General features: G+C 43.0%; 1 protein-coding gene across 2 annotated transcripts; it reads right to left on the bottom strand.

Moving 5' to 3' along the window:
* prrc2a (proline-rich coiled-coil 2A) lies at nucleotides 1–23,573 on the bottom strand. 2 transcript variants are annotated; one of them, XM_017711411.2, is made up of 16 exons: nucleotides 23,435–23,573; nucleotides 18,849–19,000; nucleotides 13,229–13,406; nucleotides 12,616–12,712; nucleotides 12,267–12,342; nucleotides 11,921–12,064; nucleotides 11,562–11,809; nucleotides 11,036–11,118; nucleotides 10,726–10,874; nucleotides 10,509–10,608; nucleotides 10,147–10,336; nucleotides 8,857–9,385; nucleotides 8,321–8,568; nucleotides 6,699–6,987; nucleotides 6,128–6,353; nucleotides 1–5,735 (listed from the first exon to the last, which is right to left on the bottom strand). In XM_017711411.2, exons 2-16 carry the CDS (start codon nucleotides 18,961–18,963, stop codon nucleotides 2,729–2,731), a joined length of 5,679 nt encoding a protein of 1,892 aa, XP_017566900.2. In that variant the 5' UTR covers nucleotides 18,964–19,000; nucleotides 23,435–23,573; the 3' UTR covers nucleotides 1–2,728. The 2 variants fall into 2 exon arrangements, with proteins under 2 accessions (XP_017566900.2, XP_017566901.2); XM_017711412.2 differs by lacking the exon at nucleotides 23,435–23,573 and adding an exon at nucleotides 23,161–23,418.
* Between the last annotated feature and the right edge of the window lie 333 nt (nucleotides 23,574–23,906).

Raw genomic sequence — 23,906 nt, 5'->3', positions numbered from 1 at the left:
TCCATTAAAACAAAAGATTTTTATTTAACTCTTCTCTCTGTATACTTTATTATAATAAGACACTTCTCTGCTTGTACATTGCTCCCTTGAACTTAAAAATGGCAACATTTGTTTGTGGGAATGTAAGTTGGGGTAGACAAACTTAGATACATACCAATATACATACATGTGTGTATATCAAGGCTCCAATAATAAACCATAAATGCTATTACAGCTGTAACCACTTCAGGTACCTTGGTAAGAGTTGAAAGTATAGTACAATCTTTTGAGTATTCCAGGAACACGCTTTAATGCTTATTTATTTACTCATTAAACATGGGTACATACAATATGACCACATCAATAGATAGCTAAGAGTTAAGGAGGGACGAGGGATCGCACTGAGAGCCTAGGGGAGTATATGGCTACCGATGGATAGGCTCACAGAGCTGCAGCCGAGGATGTGTTCATGCTTGGTAAAAATGTCGGGGGGTGGGGGGAATGGGGGTGAAGTAATATACCCACTGCTTTTCTTTTCCTTACTGTAAGGATTTTTTTTTGGGGGGGGCGGGGGGGGGAGTGTGTGCAATGATTCTCACTGCAAGTATTTAATTTGGATAAACATACACACACTTGAATGCATATCCGTGAATGTATATAAGGAACACGGTAAAAACATCTTAATATTGTCCACAAAAGGAGAAGAAAAAAAACAGGGCAATTGTTTCTGCCTTCAACAGCCCCCCTCCCCACAAAATAACCTTACACATACAGTAGAGAGAATTCACACACACACACACACACACACACTTCAAATGCCCTACTCACTCATACACAATTCATTCGGCCCTACTCAACATCCCAAAGCTATTGTCCAGAAAAAAAAAGGCATTCCCAGAAAACAAACCCCAACTTACAGCAGTAAAAAAATACAGATGCTGGTCAGAAAACAGAAGGGAACCTCTTTTAAATTCAGGGGTTATTCATTTAAAATGGATTCTTTTTTTTTTTTTTTTTTAATTTGGACCACCTTTGCCAGTAGACAGTCCCTTCGAGTGGGTACACGTGACTTGATTCCAAGGTGTACTGCACATCTGGAATCAATGAGCTTTTTTTAATAACACTAACCAAAAAGGGCGAGTAACTCCTTGGCAAAGACTTTATGAGACAACCTGTGAAATGTTGATCGGTCCTACTTTGTTGGGATCAACAATGCCGACCAACGTGAACTGAACCGTAGGTTTAGTCAGCTTTTTGAAGCAAAGATGCAACGGAAACTAAATGGAGAATGATTAACAGAACACCTCTATATTTACTACAACTGGTGAGTAAACGTAGCAAATAGCACAATATTTACTGCCCATGTTGATTAAAACAGAACTGCAGTATGACACCTAATAAATAAATGACAAAACACTAGGCACACACTGGAGGAGGGAGGGGGATGAATATTCTAGGAGTGTCTGAGTTTGGTTGCATACTAAAGAAAGCAAATGTGGGTGGTGCCTTCAAATTAGGAGTACTTCAAGTTTCTAAATGAGAAGGCAAGTCTTTATTTGCTTTTAGACGTTTGAAAATAATTTTTAAAATTGAAGAAATGCCAGGGGAACCAAAAAAAAAAAAAAAAGTGGGGAACATTTTGAAGTCCTGTTCTTAGGATCAGAACACTCAGGTGTTTTTTTTGTGGAAGGTGGAAGAAGAAACCATTTGTTCTCCGAGTCTGTTTGCAAGTAACAAAACTAATATATGCAGAGGCCAAAAGAGCCAAGTGAACTACAGGGAAACACAAATAAGCTAGAGCAGAGAAGACCAACAACCTTGGATAACAAAACAAAACCAAAAGGTCACACTAGTTCTGAACAAGCAGCTACAACAGTGATATCAGAAACAGTAAATGTGAACATTAGTATTTCATGGGTTGGCGAGCACAAATTAGTGAGGAACTCAAAAACTGCGAAAAATCAAGAAGGGTGTTTATAAAAAAATGCATTTTAATGACCTGCTTTGCAGAGGAAAAAAAAGTATTACAACCCTAACTTTTTTAAAGGGAGGGAATATGAACATAACTGAACGATGAGGTAAAAGGAAAGAAGTAGCACAGAAGTAGGAAAAAGCAAATCTATGGTACATCTGTTATTAAAAGAGCACCTCCACACCCCAGTCCCAACCTGAATATGCAGAACTGCTTCACTGAATATACAAGCTGAACCCCCAACATTGTATAAATACACAGGGACATCATATAAACATCAGCCTTCAATGTATGCTTCAAGCCACTACTCTGTCAATTCTGCTACAAATGTATGACCACCGCATGCCGCAGTCATAGGGTTGAGTGTATGTGTCAGCTTGATGCCATATTGTGCTTGTATATGCAAACATGTATGAGTTTTATATCTGTATGTTTGTTTCAGTCAAGATACATTTAAAATGGGGTCAAGTAGATGCAATATCTAATCTGAGTAGAACTTCGGTGCTTTGGGTGCATGAAAGGAAACAAGGTGTGCATGGGCAAAAAAAAAAAGGGGGGGGGGGGGGGGGGGGGGGGGACAAGAGACAAAGCAATAAACCAAGGGAGCTAGAATGAGTGTGTACACCATCTTCATGACTATATCTTGTACAATAATAATAATAATAATAATAATAATAATAATAAGGTTATGTTAGGGGAGGAGAACTGAGAGATGAGTGGGCAGAGAAAAAGAGGGATGCTTTCGAAATGTTTCCAAATTAAAAAGGGGAGAAGGATTCACTTCCTGTTTTTGGGAGAGGGCCAGTTGCCACGTCTCTCGCCACGGTTGGCCCCACCATTACCAGCTACACCTCCTGGCCCGCCACCACCGCCTGGTGGGCCTCTGGAGCCTCTACCTCCACTGCCACCAGCACTGACCCTTCGATTCTGCCTCTCCATTCCAGGACGCTGACTGGAAAAGCTCCTCTTGTTGGCAGCCGATTCTTTAGTAGTCATCTCTCTCTCACCACCTCCACCTCCACCTCCACCACCACCTCCTCCTCCTCCTCCGCTGCCTCCTCTGCCTGAAGGATGGTGGTGGTGATAGGAGGAGTAGGATTTGCCGGCTCCTCCGCCGTCTCTCTCTCGAAACTCTGTGAAGTCACTGCTTTCTGAGGCAGTCTCCCACTCCTCGTTGGCCTGGTCAGAGTTCTGGTTGGAGACATCAGGAGACTTGGCGCCGCCAGCTGGGTTGTGGTTATGGTGGTGCTGAGGGTGGGTCAGGCCAGAGTTGCCATGGTAGTGATGGTGGTGATGGTGGTGGCTGTTCAGATTCAGGTTTGCACTCCCGAGCTGCCCAACATTGTTATTGTTATTGGTAGTTGCTGTGACGCCATGGTTTGCATTTGCAACAACACTGGCGGTAGTGGGTACACTAGGGGTGCCATCCGTTTCCTGCATGGAATTTTGGGGTGGCGAAGTGGACCGTTGCTGTCGCCCACCTACAGATTCAATGATTCCACTACTTCCGTTAATACGGGCTGCATTCTCACGCTCCTGCTTCAGTCGACGGAATCTAGGAGGCTTATCCTGCTGGTGCTGGGACCTTCCGTGGCGCCTGCGACGAGGGGGTCGCTCAAAACCTCTGTGCGGAAGACTCCGGCCGTCTGCATTGGGCAGAGAGACTGGTTTGGTTGTGGGACCAGTGGAATTGGATGTGGTGTGGCCCGAGGACAGCTGAATCAGACCCCCATTTTCAGTGCCCTGGTGGGCAGTTGTGGGCACAGAGGGTATTGAAGAGTTTATGCCTTGACTCGGAGCCTGGCCCTGCTCTGCAGTCTTCTCCCTCTTTTCCCCGTTAGGTCCACGATTTGCTTCTTTTGGTGGTGGGGGTTGTGAGGGTGTATGCTGCTTTCGGACCGATGCAGAGGATTTAACAGACAAACCTTGAGAAGAACCAGACCCAGCACGATGTCCACCAGACACTCCTCCTCCACTGCCTGCGCTTCTGTAGACACTTCCTCCAGCGCCTCCTCCACCCCTGCCACGTCTAGAAGGCACTCCCCTAGGCGTGAACACTCTGGCTTGTGTGTTTCTAGGAGGGGCTGAGCTAGATGAATTGGTCATAGCTGGGTTCTCGCCAATTGTTCCTTTCTTTGGGTTTGCTTTGCGATCCTCCTTGTCAGAGTGAGCAAGGTCACTAGCAGCGCTCTCGCTGCCTGTTTCAGAGCCCCTCTGCCTCCTCCTTTTCGGCACCTCCTCATATTCAGATCCCTCACTTCGTGTCTCACTGTGGTTTCTGGCACGTCCAGGATTATGCTGAGAGCCTCCCTGGCCATGTCTGCCAGACGATACCTCCCTCTTGTAATCTTGGTTGGAGGAGCCATGCTGATAGCCACTGTTGGCAGCTGACCTGTAGTCTCGGCTGTTTCTACCACCTGCCCTGCCACGTGCACTGCCCGTGTAAGTGCCCCTGTAGCCTCTGCCCCGACCATAGAACTCTCCTCTTCCACGGTTCGCTCGGTTGCCTCGGGAAGAGCCTGCATGGCAAGTAGTACCTCCTCCGCTACCACTCGTTTCATAAGAACGCTCCCTGTCCCTTCTAGACAGTGGAGGTGGACAGCCAGCGGCTTGGACAAAGTTGTCCCCTTCTTTGGGTCCTTTACTAGGTCCCCCACCTGCACCTCGATCCTTTCCACCATTTCTTGGTTTTCCAGATGGTGGGGGTTCATCTTTCCCAGAGGGTCCAGATGAGGAATGAGGACCAGAATCTTGCTTGACTGATGCCTGACTTGCATCTTGTTCTTTATCTTTTCCAGAGCCTCCGGTCACTTTCCCTCCTTCACCTTCACCACCATCCTTCTTCATTTCCTTCAGCACAGGACGCTTAATAGGACCTGCCCGCTTGTTAGGGTTACCACCTCCTGATTGGACAACAGGCTTATCAATCTGATGATTGGACTCTTCTCCTCCTGTGTGTCCAGAACCTGCCTTTCTGATATGTGCATGTCCACCACTCGCACTGCTGCTTCCAGGTCTTGGACCCCACTGTGTTTCAGTCTTTTGCTCCCGACCACGTAAATTAGCTTTGGAGTGGTGCTGCTGCACAGTATGCTGGGAGGACTGCATGTGAGAATATGCACTTCCCGTTTTGTCCTGTTTCCGGCTACCAACATTTCCATGACCAGTGTCATGCTCATGATGAGGAGGTGGGTGATGTAGTGACTGCTTTCCACTGCTGTCCTCTCTTGCTGAACAGGAGGAGGAAGAGGAGGAGCAGGAGGAGGACAGGGACGGCTGGTGGAGTGGAGGCGAGGTTTCGCTCTTTTTGGGCTCTCCTCCTCTCTCCTGCTCTCTGCCATTCTCCTGTTTGTGAGGATGAAGAGAGAAATGAGAAGGATGAGAGTGATGAGCATGATGGTGCTGCAAATGGGGGTTGTTCTCCATGGAAGAGAGATCTGCACGACCGTTGCGGTCAAAGTGGGCATGTGGGGCCCCCCAGATTTGACTCTGCTGGCTGCCCTGTGGACCTTCATCCTGATGGCCAAAGCCACGAAGCTCTCCAGCACTGCTCCCCCTTTGCTGTGGGTGAGTGGCCATCCTGGATCCATTGTCAGCAAAGGTGCTGTAGTTTCCTCGCCCTGCTAAGAAGGGTTGGTGATGGCTGCCTCCCTGGCAACCAACTTGAGTCCCCATAGGTGCTGTATTTTGATCAGAGGATCCAGAAGGAGAATTAGGTGCCACACCAGGTGGCTGAATGGGGCCTGAACCACCTTCTCGCATGCGCACTGGAGGAGTGTCAGACCTAGAACATATGTAAAACACAAATATGCATGATGCTGATTGACAAACATGCACTCATTTTATGTATCACAAAGGCAGCTCCTGCACTTTCAACAGATGAACAATGCAACTATGTATACTACTTCACAAAATTACATTCATCCTTTACAACAAAAATAAATTATTAGCAATCATATGTTTAAATATCTACAACTACTGTTCAAGAGCAACACGATCTTGACAGCATAGTGCCACCAATTTGGAGCTGGAGACACAGACAAAACTTTTTTCAATATTCCCCTTCATTAACACCTCTGCATTTCTCATTTCAAAATACAAAATCACTGTTTACACAAAATATACACATTCTTTAAAAACACACAAGAAGTGGACAAACCAAAAGCAGGCCTTTACCTTGGGCCTTTACCAATGTCTTCCTCCTCCAGAGTCTGTTTCTGCCTTAAGGGAGAACTCAAAGCTCGACCCTCACTGCCCCCTGGAAAAACATCTGGTCCCCAGGCCAGTTTAGGATCCATGGGGGGTGTACCACGATGAGGATGAGGGGGACCTCCATGCTGTTGTCTATCGAAGGGGTCTGAACCGGAGCCACCTGAATCAGAGCGCTCCCGACTCATCAGTCCTACAATGCCAGCAAAGAAGGGAGAAAAAATTGGCATTCAACTTTTTTTTTTACTGTATATTTGACACTTCTGTTTGTACCAGTATTAGAGAACTATACCATTTTTGCACTGTGATATCAGGATGCATTGTTAATGTGTATTGTGGAGAACAGTTATTCTGCGCTAACAGATATAATTACGCCATTTGATGCAATTGTATCTTTTGCATTCTTTCTCCCTGCCACCCAGTTCTAGAGCTGTTAGCAAACTGGTAAGTTAAACTAAATAGGTAACAATTATGTCCAAATTTTTCTTCACATTAAGTCTAATACTCTAATTACTATTTATGCTTAATTGTAACGAACCAGAGGGATGCATGCTGGCAGAGTAGTAATCCATGGGAGGGGGACGACCCTGCATCATGCGAGGATCCATGTACGGCATCATCATCCAACGTGGGTCGAAATTCATGGGCAGAGGAGGAGGTCGTCCCATGGAGCCCGGTGGGTACAGGGCAGGTTGTTTAGGGCCTGACTGCGGTGTGGGACCAGGAGAGGGGCCCTGCTGAGTCGGCTGGGACTGGAGCTGGGCTTGGGCTGCCTGGTTGTGGTGTTGCTGCTGCTGCCACTGCTGCTGCTGTTTGAGGAGCTGTTCCTGAGCACAATTTACACATTATCAATTGAGTAGTAAAAACTGCTGGCCAAACACAGAGTGAGCATGTGCGGTACATACTGCCTCTGCTTTGAAAAACATCCTCTAAATAATCCATACTAGAAAGATCAGTTTTCTAAACATTCATGGTTTTCTACTTGTGTTTTTCAAATTTCTGATTAGTAGTGAGTAGTCGATCAAATCAGGCTAATGTTATCCTGTTTAGGCAAGTAAGGCAGGGATGTTTGTCATATTTCAAATGTTCAAATTAAAACAGAAATCCCTCAAATCACCTCCCGCTGTCTAGCCTGTCCATTTAGTTTCTGTCCACACCTCTCCTCTCATACTGCCCAAGAAGCCACCTGACTTGATTAGCTGCATTAGATCATGGAGTCTCAGGTTTTGCACAATCCATAGAACAGCTGGTACTGACTGTGTGAACGACTCATATTTTTCCCAAATTCCAGCAGCGCCTGACAGTCAGAGGCATGAATATAGCGGACACACGTATAAGACAGAGAAATGTGACAAAGCTAAAGTTCTCTCCTTGACACTTTGAAAAAACCCATGCGTATTACAAATTCCAACAAAAAAGCTGCCATCAGAAATTCAGACGTGGAACAAGATTTAGCACTTGTTTTTGCTAGGCTTACAGGGATAGTGTTGAAAGAATTACTGACACTTGTCTACATATTGTTCAATCTAATCTTTACTGTTGCATAATAAAGATATTATTGATTTACTTTTAAAAAAAATCACTCTCACTAAAAGATGAAGGCATAACAGAATAATTAAGCCACTATTAACTTAAACAGGTTTGCTTAAGCTTCTAACTTCAAATACACACACCCGACATGATACTCGGAAAAGTCAGAAATCTGTATTATACCACAATATACATTTTTGTTTCATACCGCCAACTAATATTTCTAATATTAATTCCAAGGGATGGGCTTTATTTCCCCTTCATTGATGCTAAAGCTGCTGTAGCATATATGTACTCGTAGGATCGGTTACATAAGACTCAAGCTGTTCTCAGTGGATTGAATCACACCATTATGTCTCCAGGTTACAGCTGCAATGCAGCAGTGCTGTTGCTCAAGATTTTCTTGGTACACCAATAAAGGCCAGCTTCCGTTTCTGGGGGAACATATATTCCGTTCCTTTCACCACATTTGCTTTTTCCACACCTGCCTTTGCGTTAATAGTACACAAAGTGTTACTAAACAAGAGGAAATCAGAGTCATAACAACCCCATGGTTAAACCAGCAAAAAATATAGCAATAGTTGTGTGGCACAGATCAGGAATTGTGACAATCTGAGACCAGGAACCAACCTGCTGTTGTCTCTGAAAGCGAGGTGGCAGAGACTTTTGGTATTTGGAAAAACCCTGGCCAGGCATTCCACTCCCTTGCCGTCCTGCTCCTCCTGACACCGCTTCTGTCTTTACAGATTCATCTCCACTTCTGCTGCTGCGGATGTGTGCACCACTTGCTACGGGCTCCTCTTTGCTCTCCCCTTGTCCTGGGACTTCGAGGGGCGGCTGATGCTGAGGGGCGAGAGGCTGAGCAACTTGTGGGGACTCTGAATGAGGAAAAAGAAAGCAAGAAGTCAACTTTAGCTCTAAAGTAACTAAACTCTAGTTACTAATCTTAAGTAGCTACTATGAATTATGTAGTAAGTTACAGCTAAGGTATATGCAAAATTGTTAAGTAGTCAGCTTTACTAATATGATCACAAGAAGGATTAGCGGCTACTGTACAGTTCTGTCTTTTACATCCACGTCCACCAAAAAAGTGACCATTTACAAACAGGAGGTTGGGATATCTACTCAACTTCACATGACAAACACAAAGCAGGATGAAGACTAACCAGTGTTTGAGTCATAGCTGCTGTTGCTGCCAGCCCTTTGCCTGTTATTAGCATTAGCACTTAGCCCCAATGTGGTGACACCCGCCTGAGCGGATGCAAGAGGCGGTTCCTCTATGTCTACGCAGGGTGATGGGGGCTGACTGGCACTGGAGGAGGACACTGATGCTGGAAGGGAAGGGCTGGGACTGGTCGTTGGAACGTCCCCAGCAGCACTGGGCTTGATGCTCTGCTGCTGCTGAAGTTGCTGTTGCTTCTGCTGCTGCTGTTTCTCATCCAGCCTCTTCAGCTTCTCAGCACATGCAGCACGCCTCTCTTCTTCCATCCTACGTTCTTCCTCCTCGCGCCGACGTCGGGCACGCTCCACCGCTGCAGAGATCTCTGAAGATGACTGCTTCCTCCGCTGACGCCATGTCTCATCCTCATCTTCACCCTGCTGCTGGGGGGGCAGGACGCTTGAGGCTGGAGGGACAGGGGCACCCGGCTGGGCCTGAGGTGGCTTTTGGGAGGTTGACTGGTTTGGGGGCCGGTCCTGTTGAAAAAGAGTGTGGGAGAATCACTAAGCTTGTCAACAGAAATCTTAGCTGCCTCCAACACCATGAACATGCTCTTGTTTAGGGGTTGATGTTACAATTATGTTGTCCTTGTTGTAACGGACCCCATCCCCATGTACCTGGCGGTAGTAGGAATAGGGCCCCTGCCCAAGAAGCGACCCTGGTGGGGGAGAGGGCAGCTCCCGAGGGCCACCTAGTCCAGGCCTACGCCCCTGCATACAGGCACAAGCACCTGTCAGTGAGTCATCCAGGATGTAGGGATGCACCGATCCGAAAGAATGGATCGGTATCAGCACCAGTGCTGACCTCGTTTGACAAACCAGGTATCGGCCACTCACATTCTATATTGTTTCTTAGTCAAGGTCGTTATTAAATTGTAACGCAGCATTACCCCGTATTTTATGTCTTCGTTTTTTCTTTCTACATTTAAAACGTGATTGGTAGCTACCTTGTACAGAGGAATGATGCCAAGCAATTCCACACACTAAATTATAGAGAGTTAAAAATTTGGAAAAATAAAAAGAGCACAAATGGGTATCAAATTGGTACTTTCAGATATCTGTTCAGTTATCTGCATCAGGAGAGAAAAAGTGAAATTGGTGCATCCCGTTAAGGAAGCACAACGTGTGCGCTTGAAGGGCTTACACCTGTCCTCACAGCGACTTCTAAGAAAAAGGCAGAAGTCGCACAAATAAACCTGTGGATAAGTCTGTGTGTGCCTAGTTTTTTAGGGTTGTACCTGATGGGGTCCAGTGCTTGTCTGAGCACACCAGCCGCTTCCTCCCTCCTCGGCCCAACTTGGCTTGCTGGAGGGTGCTGGTGAGGCGTCATCACTACTGGAAGGAGGGGTGTGCCGCATCTCCCCTCCACTGTCAGACGTTTGAGAACGTAAACCTGTGGCAGGTCCGTCTTGGGACTTCTGCTGCTCCCTAAGAGGATGCAGGAGGAGGAGACTCACACATAAAAACTCCTAATATGTACGCAAACCACAAATGGTTGAACACAAATTTATGCGAATACATACTGTGAACAGACTAGCCAACCCGCAGGGCACATTATTTACACGATCTCTGTACAACTCAGCAACACATCTAGACATACCGAATTCCATTCTGGCCTTCAATCTTCTCCTCCTCTCCATCATCTCCTTCATCATCGCTGAACTTCAACTTGGCGGAGTAGTCAATTTCCTCTTGTGCCCCTGAATATGAGGATATTAGGGAAATAAGGAGACCAACTCAGAACCAATTCAGGAGGAAAACTTGGAAAAATACCCTGACCACAAAATGGAATTTGAACAGCAGAACATGCTCCTTACCGGCCCACCCTTCATCTCCATCATGATCTAACTCATCCAGCTCCTTGAGGTCATCCTGTTTAAGGATGGAGGGGCGTCTGACCACCTCACCACGGGGACCACATGGGGGCCTCCCATCCGGTCCAGCAACGCCCTGCGAACGAGGGAATCTGAAAATGTGCGGAGAGAAAAGACTATGAGAGTTGAAGGAACCAACAGAAACAGTGTAAAGCAGAGGAGCTAATAACTGACTAAGTGAGTAATAATTAAATGTGGTATATGGCAAAATTAAGGTACTTGGCGCACATCAACAACTGCCTACATGTCATACCTGGCAGCCTCACTGGGTGGAGCAAACCTGTAAGGCCCCTGTGGACCATAAGGGGGTGGGAAGGGCAGATAAGGTGGGTACATCTGGAAAGAAGACAAAAGAGGATTTAACTAATCATTTATGCCAGCTTGTATTTGGTTGTCCAAATACGAGCCAAAGTAAATTTAAATTCAATGGAAAGATCCTGAGCAACACATTTAAGATGCCATAAAAATTTAAAATATACATAACCCTTTAATGAAAATTTTTAGTGGTTCATTAGTGCTCATACAAATTAACAAATCACAAAATGGGCCTACACTAAACAGCATACTTCTATGTGGAAGCACACTAATTCCAATGGGAAAAGCATGTTTAGAGTCTAAATGATGTCAGATGCAATAGAAATACACAGTATTTCTCTGTAAATCTGAAACAACTAGCACTTGTGGCATTTCACGACACTAAGTTTCGGTCATTAATTAGGGTTGCAAGTTAATATACAAGATTTATAACAGTTTTGCTCATCAAAAAGACTTGTACTTACAAATGGAGGCATGATTCCTCTGTAAGCAGGGAACTGCGGGCCAACAGGAGGCTGGGGGAGTGGAAGGGTGGGGCTGCCAGCAGGAGGGTTTCTAGGCGGCCCAAGGGAGGGCGGATTCTGCTGGAGGGGAGGGGCCCCAGCAGCACCCTCCATCGTCATTGCACCTCCAATGCCGCCCTCCACCAACCCCTCCCCAGGTATGGTGGGTGCCAATGCACGGCCCCCACCATCCCGCCAACTCGTCACATCTAGATGAGAAAGAGAAGACAAGAATAATTCGATCACTGTGTAGCCTTTAAGCACTTTGTCTCAAGTGTGTACAAGAGAAAAGACTAAAGGAATAAGAGTCGTGCACTCACTCTGGGGGCGGAGGCTTGGTCCTGGCCCATACCACTGATCTGCAGTGGCCTGTTCTTTGCCAGCTTTGTCCGGGTCTCCCGCCGCCTGCAGGGTGGGAAATTCCTCGCGAGAGAATGGCGACGGTTGGTTTGATCCCTTTCCACCTGAACAGAGCAAGGAGCAAGCAGTGATAATAGATGCCTTTTATTCAGGCCATCACTAAGCAGCTTTTGAACATACCCAATTTTTAGTTTCACTATAACAAGCAAAAGTTACAATCTAATTCCACATGCGTAAGTAATTTAGTAACTCCTTTGAAAAGAGACATACACAAAATCATACTGAATTGGGGGAATCATGTCTCACCATCTCCTTGTGCTCCATGTGTAACACTGGCCTGAGCCCAGGACCTTGTCCCTGCGGCTAGAGCTGTAGTTTGGGCCTAGGAAATGCAAAAGACAGTTTTCAATTCAATCACAGCAGTGATTATTTTTGATTTAACAATAACAGAACTGCTTGCTTTACAATTACGATTAATGAAGTACTGTTTAAAACCACAGTAATCGGCATGCATCTCTTTTTTATATACAAACCTAAAACAAATACCAGCGGCCTCCAAGAGACTGTAACAGAAAACGCGCAAAATGGCTAAAGCAAATCAGTGGACATTCTAAGATAAAGCAGAACAACATGCAAAATGAAAAAGGTGCAGCACCTCTTGAGCTGGAGGTGTTCTCGGCAGGCTCGGCGCAGGTGTCTGTGAAGCCACAGGCTGCTGCGACTCCGGCTGCGGTGCTGACGATACATCGGTACTGCAGGAGAAAGAAAACGTCAGCACAACATCAACAGATCAATACATCAAGAGACCAACTATGCACAGAACTAATATTTAAAATTTTAGATTGACTGATAACAGATGTCGACATAAAGAACTTGTCAGACTTAAGGGTGAACCAATACATTGATGACAAGCCTAATACCAATCTCATTGGCTCTGTTCATAGTTGATTTCAGTTTTGTACACTACCACGAACAATGTTCTTCACTTAACCATAAAACGACTACTAGTATAGTAATTCTGTACAAAGAAAAATAGACAGATGTCTATCAAAAAGCAGAATAAATGGATAATTAAGACAATTACACCGTTGCCTTTTTTCTTAAAACGTTTGTACAGAGGATGATGCACTACATAAACAGTAACTTCAGACTTCTTTGATAGAACTGATGCAAAGACTGCCCATGGTGGTAATGCTAAACCACGGCCTCTTATGTAATACCTTAAACAGACAATAGCGGAGGTAGCTGAACTATATACTAAGCCTGACCTCTTTGGGTCTGCTGGATCCTGCTTGCTTGCCCATCCTGTGCCGTCTTTGGGAACGAGCGAGACGTTGGGGTCGTTGCCTTTGTTCTCCGCCTTCAGACTGGGCAGGCTGGCTGGGGGGGGCATGCGCCGTGCAGAGGCAACTTTACCAAGAGACTGCAAGCCATGACGAGGGGTAACTGCAAAGAGAGAACGAAAAAGAAGAGAGTAGGTCAACACAACAAGCTCAGAAACATGACACCGTCCTGAAAAAGGGAAGACCCAGAGACGGAACAGGAGAGCAAGTGGCAAAGGCATGCAAGTAAATGTCAAAATCCCTCCTTCAATTACAGATACATGGCTGGCTGGCTGGCTGGAAGAGAAACACAAACAAGGGTATCTGCTTCAGGTTTGCAAGAGACGTGAACCTGAACTTCATAGGATCACACAGCTACTACAATTCCATATACAACAGATTTGGCACATGAAAAAGGCAAGCTTTTCAGCGCTACAGCAGAATGTGTGACGTTGCATTAAGGTTATGGTTAAATCTGACAATAGTGTTAAACACTGACTCCCCACCCTTTATTTTTCTCATGCCGAGGAACGGCTCATCACACCGAGGGTGAAGAATTTGAAAAATGAGGGACATTTAGTGGATCATGTCCACTAGATGAAAGTGAACCCTCACAAAAACCCTTCTCAATCAAGCGCAGTGAAAATACAACAAATAAATCAACATTTATACCACCTGTTAACAAAGTTTACCAAGATTGTTTTAATCTTGACCACAAAATGTTGGTCATGAATACAGTGTCAGCATTCAGTTTCAATTTTCATTTCATTTAGTCTTTTTAAACATGTCACCATATCCTTGCATGATATTTATGTACCACATGCACCCCAACAGTCATAATTAATTTTATATGACCAATGTCCAGACTCTCTTCATCCCTTAAAATTAAACTGGCATTTTTGTTACTGTACCTGTCAGACTGATGTATAACTAAGAAACTAAGCCTCCTTCAAAAAGCAGTTCAAGATTAAATCACAATAAATTCTAACCATTAATAAAAGGCAGGGCTAATGTTTCAATTAGAGCTGGGCGATATGGCCAAAATGTTATCACGATAAACAAAATTAATACAGTTTGATATCAATACATATCAAGATAAATGTCAAATCATTATTTCTTTCAAGTTTGAAGGCTGATTTTTGCTCCTGGGTGGTTAATTGCTGTTTTAAAATATCCTTTATGGTCAGAAAATGACAGACACTCAACCAAACAGTGGAACATTTCACAAATCTATCATGGCAGAGTGAAAGAAAGTTTCTGGTGAGCTGCTTTTACCACCTGGAAAAGCACAGCCACAGTTTTTGTAACGGTCATAATTTAAGAAAGAAAAGATCCTTTTCAGCTGTCTGGTGACGAGTGCTCTGCTATCCCATTATAAATGCTAATCAGGTGGCCAACAACACCGCTAAACTGTTTAGTTTCTCAACAACACCAAGTTGGTATGAACAGTAAACATTAGCTGGCTCATACATCCGAGACGGATCCCACCACCAGCCTTGCTGCCATATCACAGTATTCAAACGCCAGCTAGAGACAACTGGATTTATCTATTCTATCATAGTAGTTTAAGGGGTGAACTGCAATATATCAACACCAGGCAAACAGAGTCCTCCTTTTAGGTATGTTTAAACTGCGTTTGTGTCTTGTTTGATCTACAGTATCGTCAATTCACTGTGTTGTGCTGCTTTAAGTTAGCCAGCTTTTAAAAACAGCTAGCTTGGAAAGAAAGACAGCACTCGCCACTCTCTGCTGCCTCACAGCCTCCTCAGTTTACTTTCATTGCAATCAGGACTGCAAGTTGCATGAACCCACTTCCTTTTCACTTTCGTTGTTTGGGAACACACTTCAGACTTTAGTCGCAAGTATCGGACGTGATTTATCGCTGCTAAAGCTTGTTAGGATGTAAGGAAAGAGGCGAGTTCACTGCAGGTCAGTACAGTTACGCCACTTATCTTGTCACACACTCTGTCACAGCAGAACAGATCGGCGATCACTCCACCCAAAATCGGGGAATGTGTATATATAGCGACCCTTTTTTACTCGTGGTCCCCTCCCTCTCTAATCATGTCGAAAAACTCAGAAGCGCGCCCTCTCCTGGCGGCAGCAGAGTTGTTTTGTTTTCCTTGAAATGCCACCAGGGCTGTGACTAGAACATGGAAGTGTGAGTGAATGGTGAATATCAAAAGTTATACCGTTATCGTTATAATCGCCCAGCCCTAGTTTCAATACAATGACAAATGTTTTTAGTTATAGTTCAATTTATGAGCATAAATTAGCCCCCAAAAAAGATATAACAAGCCCAAAAGTTGATAAGAACAGAAATGTAAAAATAGGTCATCAAAAATAATGTAATTTGGTAGCCTAGTGAGGTCCAAGGTAAGAAGACAGAACTGTAGATAATGTATTGCTTTAATTATTACTGCTGGAATGTTCCATACATCAGGTAGTACAGGTAGGTAATGAGGCCTATCTAAGAGTGCAAGATCAGCATGTTGGACAAGGCCCTATAAAGAACTGTTTTTGTTTGGTGTTTATATGCTGCTAAGAAACCAATCTTAACAATAAAAATGGAAACATTAACATAGTAATACAAAGCACATTTTCAGGTGTTCTTTTTCTGTTTACAGTATAGAACTGAGACTACTGTATCAATGAATTATGAATTTTTGAAATCATAACAATGGCCCACCATCTCACTTTCAAAAGCAAGAGCAACCAAGCTCTTGCTGGTTGTAAATACAGTGTTGCTGTATATTTATATCAGAAGTAAGTGAACCCAGATTTCATAGAGAGAAAAAAAAAATTTAAGTTAAATAGGGTTCCCTCTCATTTTAGAGGAAAAAAAAATCCATACTTTTCCAGGACCAATCCCCAGACTACTTATTACTTATGTATACGGCAGCTTGGCCTTAACATTAAAGTCAGCAAAACACCAGACTCTCAAACCATTCCTCAACCAATCATTTGATCACAAATTCTACTAAATTCTAAGTGAAAGGTATATGTTTCAAAAAAGCTGCCATGTTCAATGCAGCCTTGGTCCACCTGGCGTTCTGACCCAGCATCCACATACAACATTGGACTAACTACATCGGGAATTAATGCACACTCATTACACATATTGGACATTAACAGCTTAAAATATGCTTAAAAATGCGATTTGCAAGTAAATCTGGCTAGACAACCATATATTCATGGCTCACTTCCATAAGCACATTTGGGCTGTACTGCATTCATCCTGGCCAAATTTTTAAAGCATTTCCACTAGTTCAGATCTAAACCGAGTCAGAGCAAGCGGTACCTACAATGGCTCCAAGTTTCAAATGGTGCTGGTCCAAGTGATATCATGCCAGTAACTTGCAAAATTGGGATTTGGACTGCTGCCAACAATGTTAAGAGACCACCATTGCTTAACACTGACCCACGATCAATCAAACGGCTACAACAGGCCTGTTGCTGCACTGCTCAAAACATTTCAGACTGCAATTCAGCTTATTATCTGCAGACATGGCCTTAACACACAAAAAAAACATCACTGAGAGCAGCAGTGAGCCAGACAGGTAGAATTACAAGAATGTTAAGAGCTTTTAGAAGCAAGATGTTTCTTTATTCTCAGACACAGACTGAAAATGGAAACACAAACCAAGCAGATCCCGTGATTAAGAGGCCCACTCAGCTTAATCAGGACTGACTGTAAGCAGTATGGGAATAAATGTGGGGAAAGAATTTTTTTTTTTTAAAGTATGCGTGCATGTATGTATGTATGTATGTATGTGTATATATATATATATATATATATATATATAAAAAACAAATTATACTCATTTTCTTGGTACATGAAAGCAGCTCTTTAACACCGCACAAATTTGTTAATTTAGAAATTACATCAGTTTGTTTAGTTATGGTCCAGAAGCCACTTCTGATCACTGTAAAAAACTTAAAACTGCTGAAACTCAATTTTGTTAACATTTCATTCACAATTGTGGATTGTTTTCTTACTTTCCACTGAAACATTTCCCTGAAGAGATGTACCACAATTCACCTAAGGTAAAAGAAACTACGTCAAAACTCACTTAAGATGTATTATGTTTTAATTGACCACAGGTCTGTTGTTTTGGCCAGAAAGAACAGAACAGAAAGGCTTCAAGCTTAAACAGTGTGCCAGACCAACAGTTAGTTGTGGTTGTGTTGTCATGTACACAGAACATGGGTGTCTGGTCTAACTCCTATATAGACAGTTCACAAACTCTGTGCTGTTATGTTTTACCATTCAAAACACAATAGAACACTGCAACAGAGGATATAATTTCCATCTCTTGCTACTGGAAAAGCGCCCCCTTTCACCTCAAGGTGAAACAAGATATTATTGGTTAATGTTACTGTTCCGTGTGCCAACAGGCAAGGTCACATAACCAAAAATCATAACGCTATTTTCAGTTGGCTTATGATCAAAACATTGAGGTGTGTGTGTGTGTGTGTGTGTGTGTATGTATGTATGTGTATATATATATATATATATATATATATATATATATATATATATATATATATATATATATATATATATATATATATATATATATATATATAAAAAAAAAAACACTGACATACTTAAGCAGACACACCGTATTGATACAGTGACGGCTGCATTGATATTTTAGAATTTGCATTTACAGGCCGTGTGTATGCACAAGTGATGGATACTGCCTTCATGCCTGAGAGTTTATAACAGGAAGATATTTATAACCTGTGGAAAAAACACTGATAGGATTTTTGGTCTGTATTGATTTGTATACAGCTGCATAGGTCCCTTCTCCACATGGCACGTTTGAAGAAATTAAGCACAGTGTTCATTCATTAGTTTATGGTGTGCTGCTGTGTACATAAATTCAAGCAACCTTTATGAACTGTTCTTAAGGCATGCAGTTTCATTTTCAGCATTAAAGTTAAACGCTGCTTCATGTTATAAAGGTCCCAAAGATACCAAACGGATAACGCTACTGTGCTGTGCAAGCTCTGTGGCTCCATGTCCATGAACAATTTGTTGTTTGCTGATAATTTTACAGCCAAACAATCTCTCTCAAACGCACACCCAAATGCTGACTATGGCCAGATCTTCTGCCTTTGTGATTTCAAAGTGCAGAAAGGTCACTATTAAGATATAAGAAGCTCCCTTAGGATTACTTTACAACTGTTCACATTTTTGAGACCTAAAACACTGATTAAATAAAAAAAGGTTCTTGAGTATGATGTGTTTTTTCATTCATTATCACCAGTTTTAACATTTTTGTATACATAGACCAAAAATTTTTTGTTGTACATCTGGTTCACGTCATTGGTTCATGCTGCTTTTATCATGAAATGTATCGCATCATGAACCAAGTCCTGATTTAGAGGCGGATACAAGAATTTGGTCTTTTAAAAGATAAGACGGGTCACACTGTGGACGATCAGGAACACTAAAACGGTAAAAAGAAATCTCAACTGAGCTTTCCCGTTGATTTTAAATCACGTTTAAAACATTTTCCTACTGGGAGACGTTCAAAATAAACATGGCACCACTTACCAACAGGCTTCTGTGCTTCAAGGCTCTTTCCTTTGTAAGTATCAAACAGGTTGAGAGACGCATACTTGGTTTTGCCATCCTTCCCCTTTGCTGTTTGCCCAGAGCGCTCTGACATTGCGCTGTACGCTCATTGAGTATGGTGAGCCCTGAGACTAACGGAGAAAGAAAAGGAAACGTGAGAGAAAATAGTGGGGGGAGAGAAAAATAGAAACAGTACAATAAACAATAAGCTTCATACATCAAACAACACATTAAGCTATTGGCTAAACTACTTAAGTGCCTAAACGCAATTATCATAGATCAAGAATCATATACAGGGAATGCCATCATTGACACCAGGATCTGAAAAGGCTTCCAACAGAGACGGTCTAGGTCTAATCATAAAAACAGTATGAACAGAACACACATAATCCATCAAACTGTGGCAAAATAAGACTGTATGTAATCATAAGTGTAAAAACAGGACTCAGGCCACCACTGACTCACTTGGCTTCTAAAGTTACTACATCCACTACTTTATTAGTGTCCTAGCTTTCAAAAAACCTTAATCATGCTACATTCATCGTCATAACAGAACTTGGCACACCACCACCAAATTCATAATTCAGCCTGACAAGCATATAGTAAATCACCATATCAAACTCAAGGAAGATACAAAAACATAAGCAAGTCGGTTATTCTGACAAACAAATCTAAAAATGCTATGGATTCGATACCAGGCATCACTTTCAGGCCAATATCTGTGAAAAATGCCAGACCGGATACCAGGGAGGGGGGAAAATCGGATAAAATTGAGGGGTGGTAGTGTGTTTGAGTAGTTTGAGCAAAATAACCTACTTTTAGATGCTCATGAAGTGCTACAATAATAATTAATAATTAATAATGCTAAAATAATAATAACAAATTCATTTTAAATGTATTTGTTTTAAAGAAAAAATACTGGATCAGTACTGAATGTCTATACGTCCAATATACCTATTATAACCTTTGCCTAAGCACATTTTGTCTTGTCTTTTACTGTCTTGTCTTTGCACTGTTGCTATTCATCTTTTATTACTGCACTGGAAAAGTAGCCCGATAGTGTTTCGTTATACTGTACTACCCTGTATTGTATAATGACAATAAAGCTGAACTGAATGGTACTCAAGGTTATCGAAATCAGTATTAGAAAAGAAAAAGGTGTTGTGCAATCTACTTGAGAGAGAGAGAAAAAAACAAAGTCTAAAACAGTTTCGTGTATTTACATGTTTGTGTTGAAAAAAAACGTTCCACAACTTACAGCAGGATTGGCCACAGTATACGGGAAAATGGCACACTGCAGTGTAACTGCGTTCATCACCTCACACAAGAAGTTATGCCAATATTTCACCCTAAAAATGTTTTGAATGAACAACGAGGTTTATAACTGCATTTTTGTGAAAATTTTGAGTTTTATTGTACATGAACAAGAACGCGTGGGCTTCAAAAACAAGCAACCATCCCCATGTTTCTAAAAAAATTGTATATAAAAAAAAGAGATCAATTTAAAAATCAAAGGAATATCTAGTCTGCAAAAGCGGCACGGTGGTCAAGATTATTTTCAGTGTCCTTTTTTTTCTTCATCATATATTCTTCTCTCTTGCAACAAATATTAACCACAATAAGGGCATAAATAAATTTGTACACCAATATATCTCCATCATGCAAAGCATTAAATACAACAATGTGCCCTGAAGGACCAAAAATCACCTCTGGCTGAAACTTAAGAACCATGGCCATGATTTTAAACACTTCCAAAACGGTCAAATGAGAGGCAGGTGCTAAAACAGTGTAGTGATGTCGATACCTTAACTGTAAAGAAAAGTGACAATGACTTTCAGGAGGGAAAAGCCAGAAGTGGTATGAACTGTGGTTGCCATGGTGATGCATTATAAATGATGCTGCTCTGCTTTGGGAAGCTGCATCCATGGCAACAGTGGGCTGAGTGTGGTTCACCGTTCACCAATAAAATTCAGGGCCAACCGTGGTTCAGTGTGTATAACGATGTGTATACACAGATATAAAGGCATCCAGTGCATTTCATGACAGCTTTACAGCTCCCCATGCCAAACCACTTGCTTTACTTCTCCATATTCACACACAGTGCCAGTGTAGATACAGGCCCCCATTTCTCTCTAAACAATTCTTACTTCAGTACACAAACAGATGCAGAAAAGAAGCTCACATAATGTAGATACAGACACAGTCCAGTGCACATGCAAAAGGCCATCCTGTTTAGGTGGTGAATTGTTCATAGGCTGGGCGGTCATAAAGGAGGAGCCCGCTGATTTTTCAAAATTTCTACATAATTAAAAGATGTATACGTATTTCAGAGGGGTCTGCTGTGAAACGCTCCATCCCAGGGTCAGTCGTGGTGAAGGGAACCAGATGCCTGAAGTGTGTTTACCTCTAAAAGCTCCCTCACAGAACGTTATTACAAGAAACGGTTATGAATACTGAGCCTGACGCCCAATACGTTGTTTTTACAGTAGTTTTAAGGGGTATTTCCATCAATTTGCTTAAATATATTCATAGTGGAGGCACGTACGCTCTAAGGCAAAACAGTTCCCAAAGACAACTGATCTTTCCAGACTGACCACAATTTTACCACCGTCAACATTACATATAAAACTAAGACACGTGTGGCATAACTGCTGGTTTTGGATAGTAAATAAAATAGTAATTTTTGCATTTTTATACATCATAACCCCTGGTTCCTATCACCAACCACTAAAGAAAACCATCGGTAAGGTTCTCTACGCATCAACCATTTCACATAAATTTCATATTCAAACCACTCTGAAGGATTTTGTTTGCGTCTCAACACTGAATTAAGAAGAAATTTAGAAAAACCGGTGGAATTATCCTCTAAAACCCACTGCACTAATCTAACACCTCCCTATATCAGGACCCTATTCTATGAACATCAAATCAGCTCTTTTCCACAGCTTTTAGTCACCACGCCTGGGAAAAGGGGGAGAAACAGAAACTGGAAGCTGTAGCCTGAGTGCAGGGTAGAAACGCTAACGTATAGCTGACAAATCAAGACCAGCATTTCTCCTTCAGCGTAACGTTCAGCTGCCCTGCGGTGAAGCGGAGCGCACGTTAACATCTGGGTGGTGTTGGGTGAAAACCCTGCTATGTTGTCGCGGCAGGCCGAAATCGAGATTAGAAAAATTAGGTCGTAGGATGATGGCCGGCCAGCTCGGCCAATTCTGGTTGCGCAGAGATTAGCTAGCTGGCAGACATAGGGGCTTGATAGCCGCGCTACACGGCCCAAGCAATGTTAGGATAACTACCCGGCTAACTACTTCACTAAGCAATACTTCAAAAGGACAGAACTACACACAACTTAAAAAGCCTTTAACACCTTAACGCCCAATGCAGATACGAGGTTTAAACGATCGGAGATGCTCCCAGACCCGCTAACGGGCTCTAACGCGTGTTAGCGTTAGCATCGGCCTCCATATTTCACGTTCTTGTTCCAATTTCCCCGTTCCACCTTAAATGGTGCAAGTTGTTTCACTCTGGGACCTCGCGCGCCAGAATGTATCGCAGCGCCATTTAAGGTGGAACGGGGAAGTTCGACCAAGAAGCTGGCGAATGAGAGGCTGACTCCAGCTTCGTGTGACGGGTGGAGGAGGAGGGGGCAAACGTTTCATAATACATTAATGTTGCGTTGTACACACCCGATTACCGCTACTGTACGCAGTTAGCCTTTTAATAAGCCATCATTTCAAACAAGCCCCTCACAATTGCGGACACGGGCGATATAACACGATAAAGTGACGCTGATCTTATTAACGTGAACGAGAACAAAACAAAATGGCGTCGGATCGTTTTTAGGCCGTTAGCTTCGGCTAACCAGCCTATTTATAAACACAAACACAGCGCTATAGTTCAATAATACACCGCGTATCAAGTGAATAGACTGTAATGAGGCAAAACGAGTCATATTAGACAGGTATAAATCTGTAAAAAAGTTGAACGCGAGTGAGAAAGCGTAGGTGAGCTAACGCTTGCTAACGCTGGCTACGTCGAGGTTTGCGGGGAACTCAGACCATCTAAGCGGACTCGAGGGACATTTTTCAACACCGAGCGACCGAATAAATGCTTAAGGTGTTCTTTAATTGAAGTACCAGTGCGTTAAACGGCTACAGACCTCTGTAAAACGAAGACGGAGTAACGCTAACCAGAGGCTAACAGCAACAGTGGGTCAACGTTACCGACGCTGAGCAACGACACGGAGGAGAGAAAATACAAAACGCGAATAACAGTTAATACATTTACTGACCTGGTCTTGTTCCGACTCGTCTCGAGGTTGTATTGCTGTGGTATTATGATTAATAAACTCTATAAGATCAGTTTCTAGCCAGCTATTTTTATGTACCAGCTAAAGCTCACGCTGTTGTTGTTCAGCTAGCTAACCTAGCTAGCTAACCAAGCTAGCTGGCAAAAAAAAGCAGCCCAAGTCTAAACACAAGCCAAACGCGGACAGCTTCGCCTAGCTAAATAAAACAAGGCTTCAGTTGCAGACAGGGAATGCTGTAGACGGATGTGTAGCTTACTTGTACTCCTTTTTTCCTTTTTTCCACAAAATAAATGAAAAAAGGGAAAATAAAAATACTATATAGAAGAACGGTTTCAGTCCGTCTCTACCACAAGAGCCGTCAACGGCTTCTGAGGGCTGCAGCGCAGCAAGGGGCGGGGCGAAGGATGGCGAGGCGGGGTCATATTAACATAATACGATCCGAAAGTTATCATCGGCCTATCAGACGCGGGCTTTTTGCATCTATTTAATTCGCGCCGTGTGTACGAACAATGTTCTAGACACTCTTCAGTCAAGAGAAGGGTTCTGTGCTAGATCTCTGCATAGAACCATTTCATGCTTAATTGGTTCTTTGCATGGTGAAATGATTCTTCACATTAATGGACAGCGAGTTGTATGTGGTTCTGTTTAAAACGCTTTTGAAAGTGGTTCTACCCGGCACAAAAAAGTTCTGCTATTACTGCAAACTTGACATCAGAATTATAGGAGAA

The sequence above is a fragment of the Pygocentrus nattereri genome, chromosome 27, assembly GCF_015220715.1.
Source record: "Pygocentrus nattereri isolate fPygNat1 chromosome 27, fPygNat1.pri, whole genome shotgun sequence".
Lineage (NCBI taxonomy): Eukaryota > Metazoa > Chordata > Actinopteri > Characiformes > Serrasalmidae > Pygocentrus > Pygocentrus nattereri.
Note: the sequence above shows the minus strand (reverse complement) of the source record. Positions and strands in the feature narration are given on the sequence as shown.